The sequence below is a fragment of the Balaenoptera musculus genome, chromosome 2 (genome assembly GCF_009873245.2).
Source record: "Balaenoptera musculus isolate JJ_BM4_2016_0621 chromosome 2, mBalMus1.pri.v3, whole genome shotgun sequence".
NCBI classification, from domain to species: Eukaryota; Metazoa; Chordata; class Mammalia; order Artiodactyla; family Balaenopteridae; genus Balaenoptera; species Balaenoptera musculus.
This window is the reverse complement of record NC_045786.1, coordinates 91,809,412-91,830,386: the sequence shown is the minus strand read 5'-3', so window position 1 is coordinate 91,830,386 and position 20,975 is coordinate 91,809,412. Positions and strand designations below refer to the sequence as shown.

The following is a 20,975-nucleotide window of genomic DNA, read 5'->3' as shown; positions in this document are numbered from 1 at the left end:
TGCTCATCATTAGGGATTTGGAACCTATTACCCAGAAAGACGCTCCACTGGAGCCATGACCTCAGAATCCTACCCTCAGGGCACCGAGGTTTGGCTTGTCAGAGGGCACATGTTAAAAACAGGAATCTGGCAAAGGTTACCAGCTCTCCTGCATTGACATGCATTTGTCTTTACCTCCTCACTGCCTGGGAGTACCTCTCTGGGAGGAATCAGGTTAATAGCACCACACACAGCTAGTCTGATGAGAAAAGTTTTATGTGGACAATACCAACTGAACAAGAACACCATAAACAAGGTAGGAAGCATAGGCTTAGCCAGGAAAGCTGCCACAAGGAGCAGGTGTGGAATTATTCAGGAGTGGTTTCAAATACCAATACCATAAACACAGGTCTAATTTGGAACCTGGCTCTTTTTAAGTGCCAGAGGAGGTCAGGGGAGAAACCATGCATGAAATTAAAAATATACATGTATACACAGAAACACCTATATTTTCACACTTCTTTCGTTCATTTTCCCCACAAGAAACAAATCAGACGAAGGAAAAGCCCAGCCTCTTTTTCCTAAAGTCCCTATATTTATTATGGACTTGTTAGAGAAGCCTCAGATGGGTCTTGGATTCAAGGAAGCAGACTTCACTCTCTTCGGTGCCACGCATCCCTGACAATTTACCAAGGGAATGCTTGGAACACAGGCGGGAACATCCAGAAGAGGCGAGAAAAAATATGGCTCACTTAACTTATACATTATACACAAGGGTATCAGTTTCTCCAAATACTTTCACACTTGGTCCTTCACTAGGTTCTTAGCAGACTTCTCACCTGCAGCAACAGAGCTCAGACAAGCTGTGAGACAGAGAGGAAGGCGGTATTTTGATCCAGCACACACTGGGTCAGTCACTTTACCCAAGACAGTCACACGTGCCAGCCCCCAGCAAGTCCTCAGGGGCCCGCAGCTGCTTGCTTGGTGGAGTGGAAGGCTGGGCTTTTTCCCTCCCTAGATTTCTCCTTGCTGCTGCCGCTGCCGAGCTCTCTGCTGTTCCCTCCGGACCCAAGACAGCTGCTGGGCGTGTGTGTGCGTAATTTATTGTTCCACTGCTGCTGGCTCGTCCCCGGGCGCTGGCTTCTCAACCTGCGACTCTGGAGGAATCAGATACTGGACCTCCTCCGTACTGATGGCTACTTTATCTGGCTGGAGCCACCTCTTGAAATGTTCCAAGGTGCTACGAAAGAGCAGGAGAAAAGGGTGACTGCATCAGACCTCACTGATTAATTACTTAATGATTATCTCAGTTACTCAAAGACTGCCTTCCTGCCCACCACCAATTTCTTCCTATAATTGTTTTTCACTGCTAACACGGGGAGCACAGATACTCCTCTGACAGCTGTGCATCCTGGCAGCTCCGTGGCATAATTTACCCCCTAGTGGGCACTTGGGCGACAAGCAGCACCAGGACCCCTTCAAATGCAGAGTCTCTGAAGGCTTGATGAGAACAGCTGAAGAGCTTATGCCTCAGTTCCATCTTTTTTTCCTCAAAACGGGAGAGAAGAGAAATTGTCAAGGGGAGGAAACATTCAAATAAATACCAAATTATTAGTGAGGCAGAAACCTGAGCATCTTGAAATCTCTTATACCTGAGGTAGTCTGAGGCTCAATTATACTTATAGCACTTAGTTGTACTAAGCACAATTTTTTGTGTTTTTGTTTGTTTAGTTCTTTCTACAGCAAGATGCCAAGATGGAAACATCTGAGTAGCAATGTCTCCCTCAAAGGAATGGCCACTACGCCAGGGGGCTCTTTTTTGTTTGGATCTGTGGGGAGGGGGAAGTGTCCCCCTCCCACCTTCCTTGAGTATCCAGGATCCTCCACCCTAAAGCTATTAGACATTCACGGTAAATTGCAAATGACTAGGAATAATATAAACCTCATTCTGTGCTCTTCAATAGCAAAAAATCATAAGCCAAGAAATAAGGCCACAACCAGCAGATTTTAGACACCTAAAATGAGGGAATCACGTTGTGGACAGCAGGATTTCCCAGCCCATTGCTCCCTTGCCAAAAGCACGCCATGAGGAGGGTCACACATCTGGCCTTCACATACATGAAGAACCACACAATTCCACTACAAAATGGCCTGTGTTTAAAACATAAACTTTGAAGTTTGAAACCAAATGCATATCTACTGTTTCCTGGCGCTTGTTCTGAACACTGATAGAAAGAAGCATTCCCACAGATGCAGGCTCAGGGCAACAGGTGCCCACAGCTCAACAGGTGCCCATAGCTCAGGGGACTAAGGTGTTATGTGGGCATTTAATCTTCATCTACCATACTTTTCATAAAATTGTTTCAATTATTTCTATAAGGAAGGGAAAACCACATTATTTTAGGTAGTAATAAATACACAGAAACATGAACTTGAGGCTTGGTGCTGATCTGATTTCTGAGAAGAAGAATTCCTATTTGAGAATTATGCAGGAGAAAGTTGTCTTTTCTTCTCACAACTGGAGAGGAAGGAAATATTCAAGAGGAGAGAATATAATACCAAATTATTAGTGGCTCAGAAATCTGTGCATCTTCATCTTTTGTATTTGGGGCAGTTTAAGGCTCAATTGGGAAAAGAAAAGAGTAAAATGTATATTATTTTCTGAACCCTCAGAGGGAAGTTGACCTGACCTTAGATGCCACACTGATTTCTGAAGGATCTGGGGGCACGCTGATGCAATATTTGAGATAATGTAAGTGAAAATACTTTGCAAATTAAAAAATAAAATGTAATCATGAAGTTCTATTCACATACTGTCCATGATTTCAGCAGCAGTATCTTCATCTGATACCATGCGACTCTCAAAATCAGTGTTAACGCTATGATATAAACTTAGGTTAAGTCATATTCCCCTAAGACCCTGTGTTAAAATTCAGGTTTTTATTTCCCTCACTGATTTTCATTTTGAATAATTTCTTACTGAATTTGAAGATTCTGTTAGGAAGAATAATATTAAGAATAGCTAACACACAGTACTGACCCTGTGCCAGGCACTGTTCTAAGTGCTTTGTACATAGTAACTCATTTAATGCTCATAACAACCTTATAAGGTAAGAGGTACTACTCCTGCTTTACAGAGCAGGAAGCTGAGGCACACACAGGTTACTCACCCAGAAACATACAACCAGTAAGTGGCAGAGCTCCTGCCCCCAGTATCAAGCACCATCCTGCTCTTTGTGGCAGAATGCCCTCTCCTCCTTTCTGCATCCAGCCCATCTGCAGATACTGCTCTCCTTTGGTACAAAACCAGACCCCAGAGGGAGCTCAATGGTCTTTCAACTCCTAAAGCAGATAAGTCACTTCCGCTCATCTGGCTCTTTTCTTATGCTGCCTCATTTTGTTAGGTATGTCTACATATATATTTGTCAGCTCTCCCCACCTAGTTCTGAGGACCAAAAAAAGGCTCTAAAATGTCCTTACACCTCCCCTCCATGCCTATGACATCAAGCACAGTGCCTTCATAGTAGATGCTTAAGAAATTCATTCATCTGGTCTACACAAATTTGAGTGTCTACTCAAATTTGACAGAAATATGACAGAAACTCTGTAAGGCAGTGGAGATTCATAGGTAAGAAGACTTGGTTCCAGTTGTTGATTGATTACTATTTTCTCAAGCACAGTGTGTACTTAAAATGAAGACAATAGTTTATTCTCAACTCTGTTCAACCTGTGATCAAGATGTAGGTGGGGGGGCTTCCCTGGTGGCACAGTGGTTAAGAATCCACTTGCCAACGCAGGGGACACGGGTTCGAGCCCTGGTCCGGGAAGATCCCACATGCCGCGGAGCAACTAAGCCCATGAGCCACAACTACTGAGCCTGCGCTCTAGAGCATGCGAGCTACAACTACTGAGCCCACGTGCCACAACTACTGAAGCCTACGCACCTAGAGCCTGTGCTCCGCAACAAGAGAAGCCACCGCAATGAGAAGTCCGCGCACGGCAACGAAGAGTAGCCCCTGCTCGCCACAACTAGAGAAAGCCCGCACGCAGCAACGAAGACCCAACGCAGCCAAAAAAAAAAAAAAAGATACAGGTGGGGAATTTGCTTTTTAGCAAAAATACTCATTCCCAAAAATCTGCCACTGGACTAAGCAAATAAAGCAACCTTACAAAGGATGATTTTAGCTCAGAAAAACTGATGTTGATATCAACTTATATCTGGACTCAGATGTCGCTCTCCCTGACTTCTTTAGAGGAAGAGAAATGCTTTCAGTGAAACAGACCGTCACCTGGAGCTGGACTGAGAATCAATTACCTCTCATCAGAATCAAGTCCATCCACAAAGAATTCCGATGCTAACTTCTCCTGGAGGAACCGATCCCAGCATTCCTTCTTTGCTTGGGCCAGGGTTCGAAGCATGTCCTTGGAAGTCACTTCCTGATGTAAACCTTTGATTCTTCTCAGTTTCTTCTCTAAAGAGAGAGGAAGTTGAACTTAACAAGGAAAGTGAGTATGAAACAAAACTAATCTAAAATGCAAAATGCCAGACTTCCCTGGAGGTCCAGTGGTTGAGACTCTGTGCTTCCACTGCAGGGGGCACGGGTTCAACCCCTGGTCGGGGAACCAGGATTCCGCATGCCACACAGTGCAGCCAAACAAAACAAGACAAAACAAAATGCAAAATATCAACTTAAAAATTCTCTCACTGATGAGTACAAGCACACTCCCTGAAAAAGAGCTCATTTTTTTAAGGAGGACAAACGTACATTTTTCTTTTTCCATCCCAATGCCTTCTCTCTGCATTGTATCAAATAACTGTTTAATTGTTTAACCCCAGAAAAGGGGTTTATAGGTTCTCATAAACAAATTGATGGCATGGTTTCTTTGAAATCACAGAAGCCCAGCAGGTATCTCTCTAAGAAATGCTTGTTTTCCCTGGCTTGACATGTGTATACTATTTTCTTTTTTCAACTCCTGAAAATAGTCTCTGGGAGGAGTAAATGGTTTTTTTGTTACAGTGTCATAAAGTGGTTTCCAAACCTCATGAGAAAGAATTAGATAAAATGAAGAGAGATTCGATGGTTCATTAGACACAAAAATTGACTTGATGAGAACTCAATAATAAGAGACCTGTAAGATCTCTATGTGTGATTAAGTTCTTGATTAAAGAAAAGGAATCTCCCAACATTTTTTTTGAAGGTTGTTCTGCTTGTGGCCTGGATGTTGGAGCCTAACAAAAACAAACATCTTGTAATCCCTGTGAGAGTGGTCCATTATGGCTTCCTGGTGATACATGTTTAGTTACTCTTCTTTGCATTTTAAGTATAATTGATGAACAGATAGCCCCTTTAAAAGAATACAAGTAAGGGTATCACCATTTGTCTTCTGCCTTAATTTAGTCTTGCCTCCAACTATAATAAATAGGTAAATGATGACTTTTTGGAGGGGAGGGGTGGACATCAAGCCCACCAATAGAAACTTTATGATTTGCAATCTTGCTTTCATTTCTAAACAAGCCGCATCAGCTGGAACCCACTGATCAAAACAAACACCTTTTGTTGCTACAAGTTACCACCAAAAGCTCACCCATGTAAAAAAAAAACCTACAGTTGATAAATGTTAAATATTTGAGGAGTTCTTTTCTCCTGGAGGATGGGTAAAGGATTATGTATATCTCAGGTTGAACTGGTTAAAAGTTTTTAATTGTTGCTCTTAGTGGATTCTCTGATATAAGTTTATTTGGCAATAAAAACAATCTTTATGTTGTCAGGCCTTGATTGTCAAGGTGGGAGGTAGTCTTTTGGGCTGGAAAAGGTCTTCCCCTTTCTGAGGGTGCTGAGTCCCTGATCAGATGTGATCAGGCAGAAATAGGTGCCTTGCATCCTCCAAACCCGCTTGCCATTATCTTCCAGACTCTGCCATAGGCATCAGGAATCCCTCTTATTTTCTTCAGGGGAGGACATTTTAATCATCATCTTAACTGATTTTAGAAAAGATCTGTGGAGTTTTAACTTTCTGAACCAGTCTTCACCAATCAAAAACATCACTGAATCCATGAAAGTTTCTTATATGCCCTGGGCACAGAGCACCAACAAGCCGAAGGATCTGGTTCTTCAGCTTCCTCAGACTGTGGCTTCTTCTCCTTATCATCATTAAACAGATATTCTGACTACTACAACAGAACTGGTAACCTCCTCGGCCATTGCTGCAAGTATTACTATACTATCTCTGGTGGCTTCCCAACAAATTTCATATTACACCCTCATCTTTCTCATTAGCCATCATTCCACCTGTGTTTTTCTCATATTTTTTTCCTCCAGTACATCATTAACCAAATTCCTTCTATTTTTCCAAGAAACTTCTTAGCAATCATGTAAACTCTATTCTGACTCTTCTTTCTGTCCTTCCTCAAATGCTTCTTCTTCCTGAATTGCCTTTCCTTACTCAAGTAATTATTCTCAGGTTTGGTTTTGTGACACATTGATGCATCTCATGGATGTCTAATAATAAAGGTTAACACAATTCTGAAGATTGGCGATCACTGCCGAAGACTGATATTTGTCTTTCCCCTAGCACGGGACAATCTGAATCTCTTTCCTGTGTTAGGAGTCTCTCTAAATACTTAAGGCCACAGGACAGGGCAGTGAAGATGTGTTCAGGAAATATTTAAAAACTAAAATGGCTAACAAGAGGCAGGATGAATTTTATGTCAATATACTCCCATCCCAACCATCAATCTATTAAATATAACAATTTCTCAAACTGTAGCATCATAAATCCACATGTAGCTCTGGGACCATGACCTTCTTCTTTCAGGATGCATAAGGTATGACACTTTGGGGTTATCTGAATACATGGGCCACCAAGAGTGAACAAGAGTGTCCTACAGAATGCCAATAAATAAAGCAGAATTTAGATGAAACAGTCAGAGGCAGGAGATGACAAAGACTGTTAAGGGATGTACAAGGAAAAGGGGGCTCCTTCCCAACAACCAACCTGAAACACCCCCTAGAATTACATCTGACAGATACATGGGGTAAGGACAAAAAAACAAACAAAAAAACAAACTGAGAATAGAAAACCAGGTTTGATGTAACAGAACTTCAGCATGCTTCCTTAAAAACCACCAGCTTCTGATTAAAAAAAAAAGAAAAGCCATCTAACTTACCTAGAGATGCTAAATACACTTCTGAATCCTGCAGGGGAGCCCAAGGCTTTACAGCTGGCTGCACAGCAAAGTCTGGGGCTTCCCTCTGGCCTGTGCCTGCAGGGTAAGAATCCATAAAGGAGTCTGAGAAAGCATTGCTGGCACTATCCTCTTGGTCAGGATGTGGCAGACAGGAACAGATTTCGGCCCAAAGATCCGGGCCAGATCTTGTAGTTGTAGAGTCAGTGTTCTCAAACATTTTCATTTGGAATCTGAGCTGAAAAAACAGAAGCTCAAGTGAATAAGGACTGACTTAGGAAGGAAGGTAATAGCCTTTTATGAAGTTTCTCTTAACAAAATTTAAAATGTCTTCTATTACATTCCTATGTTATAGAGAAAAAGATAACAAAAGGGTAATTAGGTTCCTCTTCTGGCTCTGCACTCAGGTTGTTTTCATAATGAAGTTTGTCTTTTAAAATGGAATTTCTTTTTTAAATTAATTAATTAATTAATTAATTAATTTTTTGGCTGTGTTGGGTCTTCGTTGCTGCACATGGGGTTTCTCTAGTTGCGGCAAGCGGGGGCTACGCTTCGTTGCAGTGCGCGGGCTTCTCATTGCGGTGGCTTCTCTTGTTGCGGAGCATGGGCTCTGGGCACGTGGGCTTCAGTAGTTGTGACACATGGACTCAGTAGTTGTGACACATGGACTCAGTAGTTGTGGCTCGTGGGCTCTGGAGCGCAGGCTCAGTAGTTGTGGCGCACAGGCTTAGTTGCTCTGCAGCATGTGGGATCTTCCCGGACCAGGGCTCGAACCTGTGTCCCCTGCATTGGCAGGCAGATTCTTAACCTCTGCGCCACCAGGGAAGTCCCTTAAAATGGAATTTCTATAAGCCAGACACAAAAGGACAAATATTGAATGATTCCACTTATATGAGGTCTATGCAGTCAAACTCATAGAGACAGAAAATAGAATGGTGGTTGGAGGCGGGGATGGTAATGGGAGTTACTGTTTAATGGGTACAGAGTTTCGGTTTGGGAAGTTCTAGAAATGGATGGTCGTGATGGTTGTACAATAATGTGAATGCCACTTAACAGTACATCTAAAAATGGTTAAAATGGTAAAATTTATGTTATGGATGTTTTAACACACATACGCACACACACACACAGGAATTTCTAGGACATTTCCAGTGAGGACAACCATTCTGCACTTTTCTCCAAAGATCTCCAAAATGCAACCACTCTGTCCTCAGCCAATTAAATTCTGTTTTCAATAGGACACAGACTAAAGGCCCTGCACAGTTCCATATACAGTACACCAGGATAATTAAAATGCTGCTTGGTGAAAACTGTCAGAGAGTACTGTCATATGCAAGACTCATGTGCTCATTACATGGAGACGCTGGGCTACACGGCTCATGTTCTTATTTTAGTAGAAAAATGGAAAGATAGACATTGTCATCATTTTACAGATGAAAAAACTGAGGATCATAAGGGTAACTTGTCAAAGGCACATTACTGATACAGAGTGAATCCCTGATTGGAAACCAGACCTGTGCCTCTCCAAAAGCCATGTTTTTACCCAATATCACTCTGCCTGTTTGGGACTCTATACTGAAAGTAGCCTGAGCAGAGCTAAGTGGGAAGGGCTACCCACAAAGCCTGGGGGCTTTCGTAACTATCTAGTCTAATAGGATGAATTGACACCTTCTTACAGGAGGGACCTTTGAGATTAGGAAGGCTGCCTGGGAAAAGGTCTGAATAATTCCAGGAGTGAGAGCCCAGCCAGCGCAATGGCCCGGAAGTAAAAGGGCCAGACATGTGACGGAGTCCCTGTATGAACTGTCACAGTGAGGCTCCACTCCTATCCCGAAGTCGTTTGAACCCACCCACACCAAAACTTTGCTAGCATCAGAGCCCTGGTCCCCTGGTCCCCCGGTCCCCCGCAGGAAGTCCAGACCAGCGCGGAAAACCCTGGTGTCCAGATCCCGGGCCTCAGTCACTCCGGCCTCAAGGACTGGCTAGGCGGGACGACTCAGGCCCCGAGGCACCTCTGTGGTATCTCGGAATGTGGCCGGAGCAGGGGATACAAAACGCTGGGCACCCCCGCGCATCTCCACCTACCGCAACCGCCTGCCCAGCAGCCCGCAAACGCTCAGCTCAATTCAGTCGCTGGCAGCCGGGGAGAAATAGGGAGGCGGAGTCTCCAGGTGACGGATCCCTGGAGTCCTCCAACCACCGCCCAACCTGGCGATGTTCTGTGCGTCAATTGGTCGAGTGGAGCTCAGCTGGGTAAGGAAGCGAGAAGCAGAGTGCTAGGAAACGATGGGCGGGACTATTGTTGCCTGGAAACGGTGGAGAACAAGCCCCGGGCCTCAGTCTTCCCAAGGGCCAGGTTGATTCCGCTTATATCAATCAGTACGTTACAGCCGCGCGGACGGCGCTTTCCACGTGTTTCCTGCTCAGATAGGGAAGCCCAGTTTCCAAGGCCTTGACTTTTCTTGGTTCCCTGAGCAAGTTAATCTCCTCGGCAGTTCTCTGGGCTGGTGTTTGTCCCCGAAAATTTCAGCCCTTCGATACGCAAATTAGAGGACTTTTGCTCCTCGAATGGGGGATGGAAGCGATTACTTTCCTTACTCTCACAGGAGATCCAGGTCCCGTTCACCAAGTTATGAAGCTTTCCCACATTCATTTAGTCAATAGACATCAAGCTCATGCTGTGTTCGAGGCATTGTGTTAAGCGGGAATTCAAGACAGGTAAGACTTGGTATGGGTCCCAGCCTTAAAGCTTAGGAGGAAGCGCCATGGAGACAGACAAGTTTACAAATAACAGCAAAGAGTTATAGAGGATATGACGGAAGTGTGGCCAGAGTACATAAAGGAGAGAGTGGTCATGGGAAATGTGTGTCAGAAAGGCTTTTTTTTTTTTTTTTTTTTAAAGGAGATGACTTTTGATATCCTTCAGGGGTTATCCGTTCGCTGAGATGCAACCCTCCCAACCTGATCCCCAATTTCCAGGGCAGGTTACTCTCTCCCAAAAGACACATGTGAAGAAAGACATCAGCCAACCATCTGTAGAAGTAGCTTGGCTGAGGGTATAATCTCTAGATGTGTCCAAAGCCAATCAATGTGGCTATGGTGGTAATAACTACCACCATGTGAAAGGGAACTATAAGGTACTCTGTTACATTTATAACCATTCTTAGAATATGCAAACAGAAGGAAGTGGAAAGCAAGAAGGTTAGAAAACAAAGGAGCAAATAATAGGCAAGATTTTGGCAGTGCTTATTCACAGGGAATATATGAGGATGGGCGGATCCAGAGTCCTCCAACTGCCACCCGACCTGGTGACACGAATCTGGTAGCATCTGGTTCATAGAAAGGATCACTGTCATAGATTTATGGGTGCGTCATTGAGCTGCTCCATGGCCTTTCAACTCACTTATGAAGTTTTCTCTAATTTCCTGCTCACCAAAAAAACCTCTTGATTTCATATTTGGCCTCTTACGTATCTTGATACCAGGATGAGGATGCCTTTAACAGTAGGCACAAACAGTGGCTGGTATAAAATTGAATACACCTTTTAACTTAAAGTTACAGTTGTAAATTAACAAATGGTCACCCTTAGCGATTCATCTGTGTCCTTTGAGTTTAATTAGTGTGTGCACTGAATAAATCCAAACCAGATCCTGGACTTGCAAAGCTGAAACCATAAGCTCTGGTGATCTCCCCCTCCCCAAGGACTGTTCACACTGGGAAGCCACGTGAGGGCAGTCAGCATCCCTCTATCTTAGTCTCTGCTTTAACCACAATGTGATTAGTAGAAATATGTTTTATATTTGTTTCCTCAACCAGCCTAGGCCTTCACTGAGGACAGGAACCATGTCTTTCTTACCTCTGTATCTCTAGAGCCAAGTGATGCTTGGCAAATGTTCAAAATTTGTTTGGTGTCTGAATGTTTAAATTAGAACCTTCATGGTCAAAGACCACACTAAATTGGAGCTAGACCTTGTGATTCACTCTTCAGTCCCTTCTCCAAGTTGCAACCAGGGTAATCTTTTTGAAATGGAGATTAGATCATGTCACACACACACACACACACACCCCAGAAACTCTTTGACAGTTTCCCATTGCTCTTAAATTAAAGACTTAAATCCTTATCATAGTAAGTTAGATGGAGTTCTTAGTTCAAACAATAGAGCTCATTCTAGCCAGTTTAAGCAGTAAAAGAATTAATTAAAGCTGCTCTGTACAATAAAATTTCTGTGATGATAGAAATGTTCTGTATTTGAGCTGTCCCATAAGGTATCCACTAGCTTCATGTGATTATTGAGCACCTGAGATGCAGCTTCTGTAACTGAAGAACTGAATTAAAATTTTTTTTCATTTTAATTAATTTAAATTTAAATAGCCACAGGTGGCTAATGGCTATTCTGTTGTACACCACAGGATTAAAGGATATTAAATAGTTCACAGAATCTCAAGATGGACCAAAGAAGTCAGACTTGGGGTCTATACCCACTGAGTAAACCTCAGTGTCTAAACCTCACTGAGGGACTTCTCAGGGAGCATCCCAATGCCACTGAACATAGACACTGCAGCTGGGCACTGGACACAAGAACTTCCCCCACTGTTAGTCCCCCAAATCAGATACCTCCAATGCTATCTTGTCAGACATGTATTCCACACTGTGCCTGCTTCCTCTGCTATATGCCTCTGAACCAAAGGTTCTGCCTGATCAAAGGAGCCCAGGTGATGGATGCCCAAGTTGCAAGGGAGGCTGGGAAGGCCAGTTTCTGGATTCCACCTCTTGGAGGCAGTACTTAATGTGGGAGATTCCCCACACAAAGAAGAGTGTTGAGAAGATGCTGGATGTCCAAAGGGTACGACAAAAATCTACTTTGCGTGGTCTGTAAAAGTCCTTTTCAAACTTTAATATGCAGACAGATCATCTGAGGATCTTGTTAAAATGCAGATTCTCACTCAGCTGATCTGGAGGGAAGGAGGAAAAAGATTCTGCGGTTCCAGCAGATGTTGCCCATGTTGCTAATCCACAGACCACATTTTGAGTATTTAAAAAAAAATAACAACGTTATTGAAATATAATTCACATTCCATACAATTCACCCTTTTGTCATGTGGCTGGTTCTCAGAGGCCTTGGCTTCTCTTGATTTGGATGTTTCTGAGCCTGTTCTCCAGCTCTCTTGTGAATCCTATGAGGCACTAATATCCTTTCAATAATTCCGTCTCTTATGAAGTTAACAGAAGTTGGTTTCAGTATTTTGCATTTAAGAACTCTGTCATCTTCTGATCCACTTGGAGTTTTAATCTCAGGACACGAGCATATGGGAGGCAAATGGGAGATCTCTAGTCCTTCTCATGCTGTTAGGGAGAAGGACAAGTGTAAAAACATTGTTTCTGAGATGTGTGTGCTTAATTACATATATAACAGCTTTACTGAGGTATAAGTCACAAAATATAATACCCTTTAAAGTATACAACACAGTGCTTCTTGGATATTCAGAGTTTAGCAATCCTCATTTTGTTTTGTTTTGTTTTGTTTTGAAATAACTTTCAAGAGTCTTTCCAGACTCAAGGGACTTCGAGCATATCTACATGGAATCTACACTTAACGAATCATTCTCACAGCCTCTCAACTCAACTCATTCTGCTCACTCCTTCACTCCTATTCTTAACGCAGTCCCGCCTCGGCACTAGGCCTCACTGATTGGTTGGTGCCGAGTGACGTCATCAGAGCGCGACCTGGCCGCCGCAGCTGGGTGGTCATGTGGCTGGGCGGCCGCCTGTGGCTCCAGGTTTTTGGGCAAGTGTGCTCCAACCTCCGGCGCCTCACCTTTGACAGGACTTGGGGTGGCCGTAGGGGCCCCATGGCGGAAACACTCTCGACCGGGGTCGAGGCAGCGAGTGGGCTGGGGGCTCCGGCTCAGCAAAATGGAGATGCGGGTGGCGACGCGAGGGGTGAGCAGCCCCCAGGGCGCCCGGAGCTAGCGGGCCCAGGAGTGGAGCCGGCCCCGGGGGACGCGAAGCAGGCCGCAGGGAGCGGGGAGCAGGCCGCGACTGCAGCCCCGGGCCCCGGCAAGCGGAAGAAGCGGCGGGGCGCAACCGGGGAGCGCGTCGTGCCGCCCCCGAAGAAGCGGCGGGCAGGCGTTAGCTTCGGCGATGAACACTTTGCCGAGACCAGCTACTACTTTGAGGGCGGCCTGCGCAAAGTGCGGCCCTATTACTTTGACTTCCGAACTTACTGCAAAGGCCGCTGGGTGGGCCACAGCTTGCTGCACGTCTTCAGCACCGAGTTCCGAGCCCAGCCTCTTGCCTACTACGAGGCCGCGGTCAGGGCGGGGCGCCTGCACCTCAACGAGGAGCCAGTACAGGACCTCAGCGTTGTGCTCAAGGTGGAGTCCTCATGGGGCCTGCCCAAAAGGGGGCAGGGTTTTATTTCACAGTCACTAGGGCATAGGTACTGGAGTAAAATCGGGGTAATTCTGAAGCGTTCTCATTTTCACTTGGAATACTCTTTTAGCGCCCGATCTCTGCAGGTAGACAGCCTGTATGCTTCAGAACTCAGCCCACTTATCCCCTCCATCAAGGCGTCTTCGGTGTTTCCAAGGCACAGAAGTTGTAATTCTCATAGCTCCTTTTATGCACTGTCTTGTGGCACTGGCGCTTATGACTTTCTACCTTGCATTGTAGATCTCTGTACAAATAGTAATAACAGAGACTATCATTTATATCTCCTGACTGTGTACTGGGCACAGAGTTAAGCATTAGGTACTTTAACATTTAATTCTAATGACAAACTTGTGGAGTAGATACTGCCACCTCATTTTACCTGTGAGGAAGCTGAGAAAACTAAGGTAAACCTCACAGAGGTAAGGCAACAGTGCCACCTCCAACGCCTGTGTCCTTATAACTTCTGCTTAAATTATTTATCATAGAGCCTGATAAGATAGAATTGTGAAATGACAGAGATTGAGACTAGAATTGTCTGGCCCAGTGCTTTGACTCTTCTTTAAAATTCCATCACAGTTGAGGTACCAGACACCCTTGTTATTAACACTGCCTCACCATAGTTGTGAGGGGATGCAAGGCATTTGGAGAGTGAGTGGTTTGAATCCCCTCTCCCATCCCAATTTTGAGAAGCACAGGTCTGGACTTACCCTCACATTTTACAGATGAAGAAACTGAGGCCTGGAGAAGTTAAATGACTTTCCTAAGAGCATACAGTAAGCCTGTAGCAAATCCAGGTGTAGAGCCCAAATCTCTGGACTTAGAGCTTGGTGTTTGTTCAAGGTCACAATAAGTGATGATTTATGGAGGTTTTTTTCCTTTATTTTAGAAAAATTTACTTTTTGAATATAACTTTGTGGTAGAGAAAATACGAATAAGCAGAATAACAACAACAAAAATCCATACTCTTACCACCCAGAGATATCACCATTAACATTTTGTTTATATCCTTCTATGAGTTTTTCAGTGCCTGCTATCTACCTGTATGTCTGTGTTTTTGCAAAGTGAGACTACACTATGCACACTGCTTTTTCTGCTTAAGGATGTACTGTGACCATTCTTCCATGTCAGTAAGGAAGAGGGGAGGAAGCTGTGTGTGCTGCTGACTGATTAGAGGTGGCTGGACCCTGGGCTGACTGGTTGCCTATGTCATTGGCAGGACAATGACTTCTTACGGAACACAGTGCACAGGCATGAGCCACCAGTTACAGCAGATCCCGTCCGCCTGCTAGCAGAGAACGAAGATGTGGTGGTTGTAGACAAGCCTTCTTCCATTCCTGTCCACCCCTGTGGCCGCTTCCGACACAACACGGTCATCTTCATCCTGGGCAAGGAGCACCAACTCAAGGAGCTACACCCATTGCATCGGCTCGACCGCCTTACCTCTGGGGTCCTTATGTTTGCCAAGACAGCAGCCGTCTCGGAGAGAATTCATGAACAGGTTCGGGACCGGCAGGTGAGCCAAGCTTTTGCCTCCTGCAGGCCACCTTCTGACCTCATGAATGCTCTGTGTTGAAAGGGTGTCACTGAGTTCTAGATCTGAAGTGAGCCTTCATGTTTATCTGGTCATGCCTTCTATCCTCAGGAAGGTCAACACCTAAAGTGCCAGAGAGAGGTTATTATCTCTCATGTTTCAAAAGATCTTTAGAGATGAAATATACTGCCTCTCGGTAATTTGCAGTTTTGAAGATTTAAAGTGCTGACAGGCTGAGCAAGGTTTTTAAGACTGTGGGGAGAATCTACTTGGTGGGAAGAATTCTGGATGGCGTTGGAAGATGCTTGGGTAGAAGAGTTAAATGGTGGTGATTGTGGTCTTGAGACTTGTAATTCTGGATCTGATTGTAATGTATTTATTGTTTACTGTATACCAAGCTCCAGTAGCAAGTACGTTAGAGCCCAGCTGACTGAATCCGTATAACAGCCCTGTTGGGGTAAATGCTTTTCTAATCAAACATTTTCCAGACAAGTTAATGGGATTTAAAGGGGCTAAGTAAGTAATGTGCCTAGGATTGCACAACTGGCAAATGGTGGAGCTGGGGTTTGAATCTTCTTCTGTCTGACACAGGTCCATTGTCATCACTGCAGAGGGTTTGGGCTTCATGCGTTTAGGCTTTGTGCTGACTTTCTCCCTCTTCCCTCCTGTGTAGCTGGAGAAGGAGTATGTGTGCCGGGTGGAGGGGGAGTTCCCTGCCGAGGAAGTAACCTGCAAGGAACCCATCTTGGTGGTGTCCTACAAGGTAGGGGTATGCCGTGTAGATCCTCGGGGCAAGCCCTGTGAGACAGTGTTCCAGAGACTGAGCTACAATGGCCACTCCAGTGTGGTACGATGCCGGCCACTCACAGGCCGCACCCACCAGATCCGAGTCCACCTCCAGTTCCTGGGTCACCCCATCCTCAATGACCCCATCTACAACTCAATCGCCTGGGGCCCCTCCCGAGGCCGAGGTGGCCACATTCCAAAGACAGATGAGGAACTACTGCGGGACCTTGTGGCAGAGCACCAGGCCAAACAGAGTCTGGATGTGCTAGATCTCTGTGAGGGTGACCTGTCTCCAGGATTCCCAGACTCTACAGCCCCTTCCTCAGAGCTGGGCAAAGACTGCCTAGGAGAGTTGGCTGCATCTGCCCAGAAGATGGATGGAGCAGTTGAGGCAGGCCCTCAGGATCTGGACACAGTCCCCTTGGCATCAGGGAAGGCAACGGAAATCGATGTCGTGGATCAAGAGACAGACCCACTGTGTGCAGAGTGCCGGCTAGTGCGACAGGACCCCTTGCCCCAGGACCTTGTGATGTTCTTGCATGCCCTGTGCTATAAAGGGCCAGGCTTCGAGTACTTTTCACCAATGCCTGCCTGGGCACAGGATGACTGGCAAGAGGACTGAGGGCTGTGGCCAATGGAGGGATTACTTCTTGAACTGGAACAGGGATGGGCCATGAAGTAGGAGTTGACCACATGGGGTGGTACTCAGACTTTCTCAGGGGTGAGGTTGGGCTCTTAAAGGACCTGCTCATACTTGCTGCCTCCTTCCTTCTTCTCCCTCCAGCTAGAGTTTGGGGACTTTTTGGTTTGTAAATAGATCTCTTTTTCTAATACCGTGTGTGTCTGGTTTTCTTACTACTTGTCATTTTGGTTTTTTAATTGAGGTAAAGTTCACATAACACAATTACCATTCTAAAATACACAGTTTAGTGGTGTTTCATACATTCACCATGATGTGCAGCCATCACCTCTTAATTAGTTCCAAAACATTTTCATCACCCAAAAGGAAACCCATACTCTTTAAATAGGTAATCCCCATTTCCTCTTCCTCCTAGCCCCTGATTCCATTAGTCAACCTTCTGTCTCTATGGATTTGCCTATTCTGGACATTTTTTACAAATGGAATCATATAGTATGTGACCTTTTGTGTCTGTCATCTTTTGTTTAGCATAGTGTTTTTAGGGTTCATCCAGTTTTGTTTTTTTGGCCACGCCATGTGACATGTGGGATCCTAGTTGCCTGACCAGGGATCAAACCCATGCCCCCGGCATTTGAAGCACGGAGTCAACCATTGGACCGCCAGGGAAGTTCCCTGAGTTAATCCAATTTATAGCATGCATCAGTACTTCATTCCTGTCTATGGCTGAATAATATTCCATTGCATGGTTATGCCACATTTTGTATATCCATTCATTGGTTGATGGACATTGGGTTGTTTCCACCTTTTGGCGATTGTGAATAGTGCTGCTATGAACATTTGTATACAAATTTTTGTTTGAATACATGTTTTCTGTTCTTTCAAGTATATACCAAGGAGTGGAATTGCTGGGTCATATGGTAATTCTGTGTTTAATTTTGGGGGAAATCACCAAACTTTTCCACAGCAGCTGAACCATTTTACATTCCCACGGGCAATGCACAAGGGTTCCAGTTTCTCTCCATTCTCACCAACACTGGTTATTTTCCATTGTTTTGATTGTAGTCATCCTAGTGGGATTGAAGTATTATCTCATTGTGGTTTAGATTTGCATTTCCCTTGTAACTAATAATGATAAACATCTTTTCATGTGCTTGTTGGACATTTGTGTATCTTCTTTGCAGAAATGTCTATTCAAATCTTTTGCCCATTTTTAATTCAGATTGGCTTGTTTTTGAGTTATAAGAGTTTTTATATATTCTGGATACAAGACCCTTAAAAGATACATGATTTGCAAATATTTTCTCCCATTTTGTAGGTTGTCTTTTCACTTTATTGGCAGTGTCCTGTGATTCACAAAACTTTATTTGTTTATTATTTATTATGGTAAGAACACTTAATGTGAGATCTACCTCTTAACAAATTTCAACGTGTACAATACGATATTGTTAACTGTAGGCACGGTGTGGTACAGCATCTCTGGAACTTAAGTATCTTGCGTAACTGAAACTTTATACTTGTTGAATAGCAATTCCCCATGTCCCCCTGCCCCCAATACCTGGCATCATCATTCTACTCTCTGCTTCTATGTGTTTAACTATTTTAGATACCAGGAAAGAAAAACTCATTTTCCTTTACTCACAGAATACTCTGTACTTCAAATATGTGGTGGTTTCCCCACATCAAGCAATTCTCTGACACAAGCTGGGTGTCCTACACTGTAACTCATCTCTGACACCATCTACCTGGAGATAGGGTCAGATGCCACAAGTTAAGGACTTGGTCCTGCAAGACCTGCCCCAACTTCAAATGCCAATGGCAAGTCCAGATTGTTACCTGTGCTTCTGACCAGTTGTGAATCAAAGGTTCTCACAAACGCCTCCTCAGGTTCAACCATTTATTAGAATGGCTCACAGAACTCAGGAAAGCAGTTTCCTTACTCGATTACTGGTTTCTTACAAGGGATTTTAAAGGACAGGAAAAACAAGCAAGATGAAGAGATACACAGGGCGAGGTCTGGAAGGGTTGTGAGCACAGGAGCTTCTGACCCCATAGAGCTCAGGTGTGCCACTCTCCAGCATGTGGATGCCTTCTTGCTCACCAACTCGGAAGCTCTCTGAACCTAGTCATTAGAGATTTTTAGGGAGGTTTCATTACTGAGGCATGACTGATTATATCATTGGCCATTGGTTATTAAGTCAATCTCTAGCCCTTCTCTTCCGGAGGTTGGAGTTTGGTGGTGGCGCTGGAAGTTCCAGGGTTGGTTCCTCTGGCAACCAGCTCCCATCCTTAAGGGTTTTCCAAAAGTCACTGCATTAACATAAACTTTTTTTTGGCCGTGTGGCGTGGCATGCGGGATCTTATTTCCCTGACCAGGGATCCAACCCGCGTCCCCTGCAGTGGGAGTGAGGAAGGGGCGTATTTTGGGGTGACATTTTGGTTTCCTTCAGCTGGATCATATGGTATTTCTGCTTTTAATTTTTTGAGGGCCCTCCATAGTAGTTGCACCATTGTACAATTCTATCAGTGCACAAGGGTTCCAATTCTCTACATCCTCTCCAACACTTGTTACTTTGGTTTTTTGATAGTAGCCATTTTCATCACCCAAAAGGAAACCCATACTCTTTAAATAGGCCATGCAAATGGCCAACAAGCATATGAAAAGATGCTCAACATCAGGGCAATGCAAATCAAAACTATCAAAGATATCACCTCACACCCATTAGGATGGCACATACTGAACAGTAGTGTGGGTGGAGAAACACATTTAGTTTATATGCTTTTAGTGGTTCATACTGGTTGTTAACCACCTACTATATGCCAGACATTATTTAGTGCTGGGATACAGAAATGAATGACTAGGCCCTGCCCTGATAGAGCACATATGTTTAAGTGTGCAAAATACAAAGGGAACCAGTGGACGTATGGCATAATTCAGTCTGGAAGTGCCAGCACAGATTTCCCAGAGGAAGAGGTGTTTAACAATGAGTTAGAATTTGCCCAGTAGAGACATGAGAAGGATTCCAGGTAGAGGGGAAATGTGAGAGAAAGCAGGCGTATTCCAGAGCTAGAGAAGATGGAGGCGGCACCCAAGGAGAAATGTTTTTGGGACTTTTGGCCCTCTGGTCTCAGTGTATGATTCACTGTCACTGACTATGGAAGTCTTTGCATGGCTTGTATTTCAACAGGGCGCTCTGAACTACAAAGCATAGAAACAGCCTGGATAAGACAAGATTCACATGGATCTGAGTATCTGCCCAACTTTGTGAAAACTCTATCTCTTTAATCTCTTATGAGCCAACCAATTCCTCTTATCACTGAGACCCTCCTTAACTCAGGAGCTCTGGTTTCCTAGGACTGGCAAAAATCAGATGTCTGGTAAAACTCATTCATTCAGCAGACATTTGAGTACCAACTGTGTACTAAGTTTATACCAGACTCTGGTTATGTAATGGTGAATAAGATAGATGTGGTCCCTGCTCTTATGGAGTACACAGTCTGCAGTGTACAACATGATGTGGGGAAGACCAGTAAACAGTTAACATGCAGGGAAGTCAATGTTCTGTGTGATGGGAGGAGGAAGGGGCCAGAGGCTACCTCCATACCTAGTCTGTTGTCTTCCAGGGTTCTGAATGGGAACATTAACCTTTGCCCATTTTCTTGCCCTCTCTAGTCCTGTTTGTCTTATTCGCATTCTTTTAGTCAGCTTCAGAGGTTCTTGAAGTAAGGACACATGGATGGGCTTGATAGGGTCCCTGGATCTCTTGAAATTGTATGCAAAATTTTCTGTATGTATATTTTTTTCTGAGGAGTCTATATATTTCAACAAATCCTTCAAATCTGCATTGTCTAATACTAGCCATGTGTGGCAATTTAAATTTAAATTAATTAAAATTAAATAAAATTTAATATGCAATTATTCAGTTGCACTAGCCACATTTCCAATGTCCAATTCACTTGGTCTATTGCACAGCACATGTGGAGAGCACTTCCATCATCACACGAAGTTCTATTGAGCAGCATTACTTCAGTCTCTATTGAAAACAAAAATCCCTGAGTACCATGACTCCACTAGTCTGCAGACACTTAAGAAACAGGGGTTTTGTGTGCGTGTGTGTGTGTGTACGTGCCCATGCATGTGTTCTTCCACCTTCTACGTGCTAGTCAAGTAATTGGTCTCTGTGTCAGTCAGTTACTGTGCTAGGTGCTAGAACAGTTGTAGAGAACCTGTGAAAAAGTTATTGCCCTTAAGGAGCTCAGGTTGAATCCAGTTTATCTTTCCTCTAGTTAACAGTTGGCTGGACTTGAATGTGTTTTTTTCCCCTTGTAAAATGTTACCCTTTTTATTTATTTATTTTTAATTTATTTGTTTTTGGCTGCATTGGGTCTTCATTGCTGTGCACGGGCTTTCTCTAGCTGTGGC

General features: G+C 44.2%; 2 protein-coding genes across 3 annotated transcripts; one reads left to right on the top strand and one right to left on the bottom strand.

The window, feature by feature from the left end:
* Nucleotides 1-235: 235 nt before the first annotated feature.
* On the bottom strand, nucleotides 236-9,336 carry CCDC32 (coiled-coil domain containing 32). 2 transcript variants are annotated; one of them, XM_036844082.1, is made up of 4 exons: nucleotides 9,251-9,336; nucleotides 7,148-7,403; nucleotides 4,295-4,451; nucleotides 236-1,219 (listed from the first exon to the last, which is right to left on the bottom strand). In XM_036844082.1, exons 2-4 carry the CDS (start codon nucleotides 7,389-7,391, stop codon nucleotides 1,081-1,083), a joined length of 540 nt encoding a protein of 179 aa, XP_036699977.1. In that variant the 5' UTR covers nucleotides 7,392-7,403; nucleotides 9,251-9,336; the 3' UTR covers nucleotides 236-1,080. The 2 variants fall into 2 exon arrangements, with proteins under 2 accessions (XP_036699977.1, XP_036699978.1); XM_036844083.1 differs by having other exon boundaries at nucleotides 253-1,219; nucleotides 7,148-7,398; nucleotides 9,251-9,320.
* A 3,572-nt stretch (nucleotides 9,337-12,908) lies between these two features.
* On the top strand, nucleotides 12,909-16,746 carry RPUSD2 (RNA pseudouridine synthase domain containing 2). Its single transcript, XM_036844081.1, has 3 exons — nucleotides 12,909-13,540; nucleotides 14,815-15,111; nucleotides 15,803-16,746. Exons 1-3 carry the CDS (start codon nucleotides 12,914-12,916, stop codon nucleotides 16,535-16,537), a joined length of 1,659 nt encoding a protein of 552 aa, XP_036699976.1. The 5' UTR covers nucleotides 12,909-12,913; the 3' UTR covers nucleotides 16,538-16,746.
* Nucleotides 16,747-20,975: the final 4,229 nt, after the last annotated feature.

Excerpts from the sequence above, each read along its gene's own strand:
- RPUSD2 (XM_036844081.1), top strand. The coding sequence starts at position 12,914 with ATGTGGCTGGGCGGCCGCCTGTGGCTCCAGGTTTTTGGGCAAGTGTGC. Across the intron at positions 13,541-14,814 it reads ACCTCAGCGTTGTGCTCAAG|GACAATGACTTCTTACGGAA; the intron begins GTGGAGTCCTCA and ends TGTCATTGGCAG. Across the intron at positions 15,112-15,802 it reads AACAGGTTCGGGACCGGCAG|CTGGAGAAGGAGTATGTGTG; the intron begins GTGAGCCAAGCT and ends CCTCCTGTGTAG.
- CCDC32 (XM_036844082.1), bottom strand. The coding sequence starts at position 7,391 with ATGAAAATGTTTGAGAACACTGACTCTACAACTACAAGATCTGGCCCG. Across the intron at positions 4,452-7,147 it reads AGTGTATTTAGCATCTCTAG|AGAAGAAACTGAGAAGAATC; the intron begins GTAAGTTAGATG and ends CTCTCTCTTTAG. Across the intron at positions 1,220-4,294 it reads GGACTTGATTCTGATGAGAG|CACCTTGGAACATTTCAAGA; the intron begins GTAATTGATTCT and ends GCTCTTTCGTAG.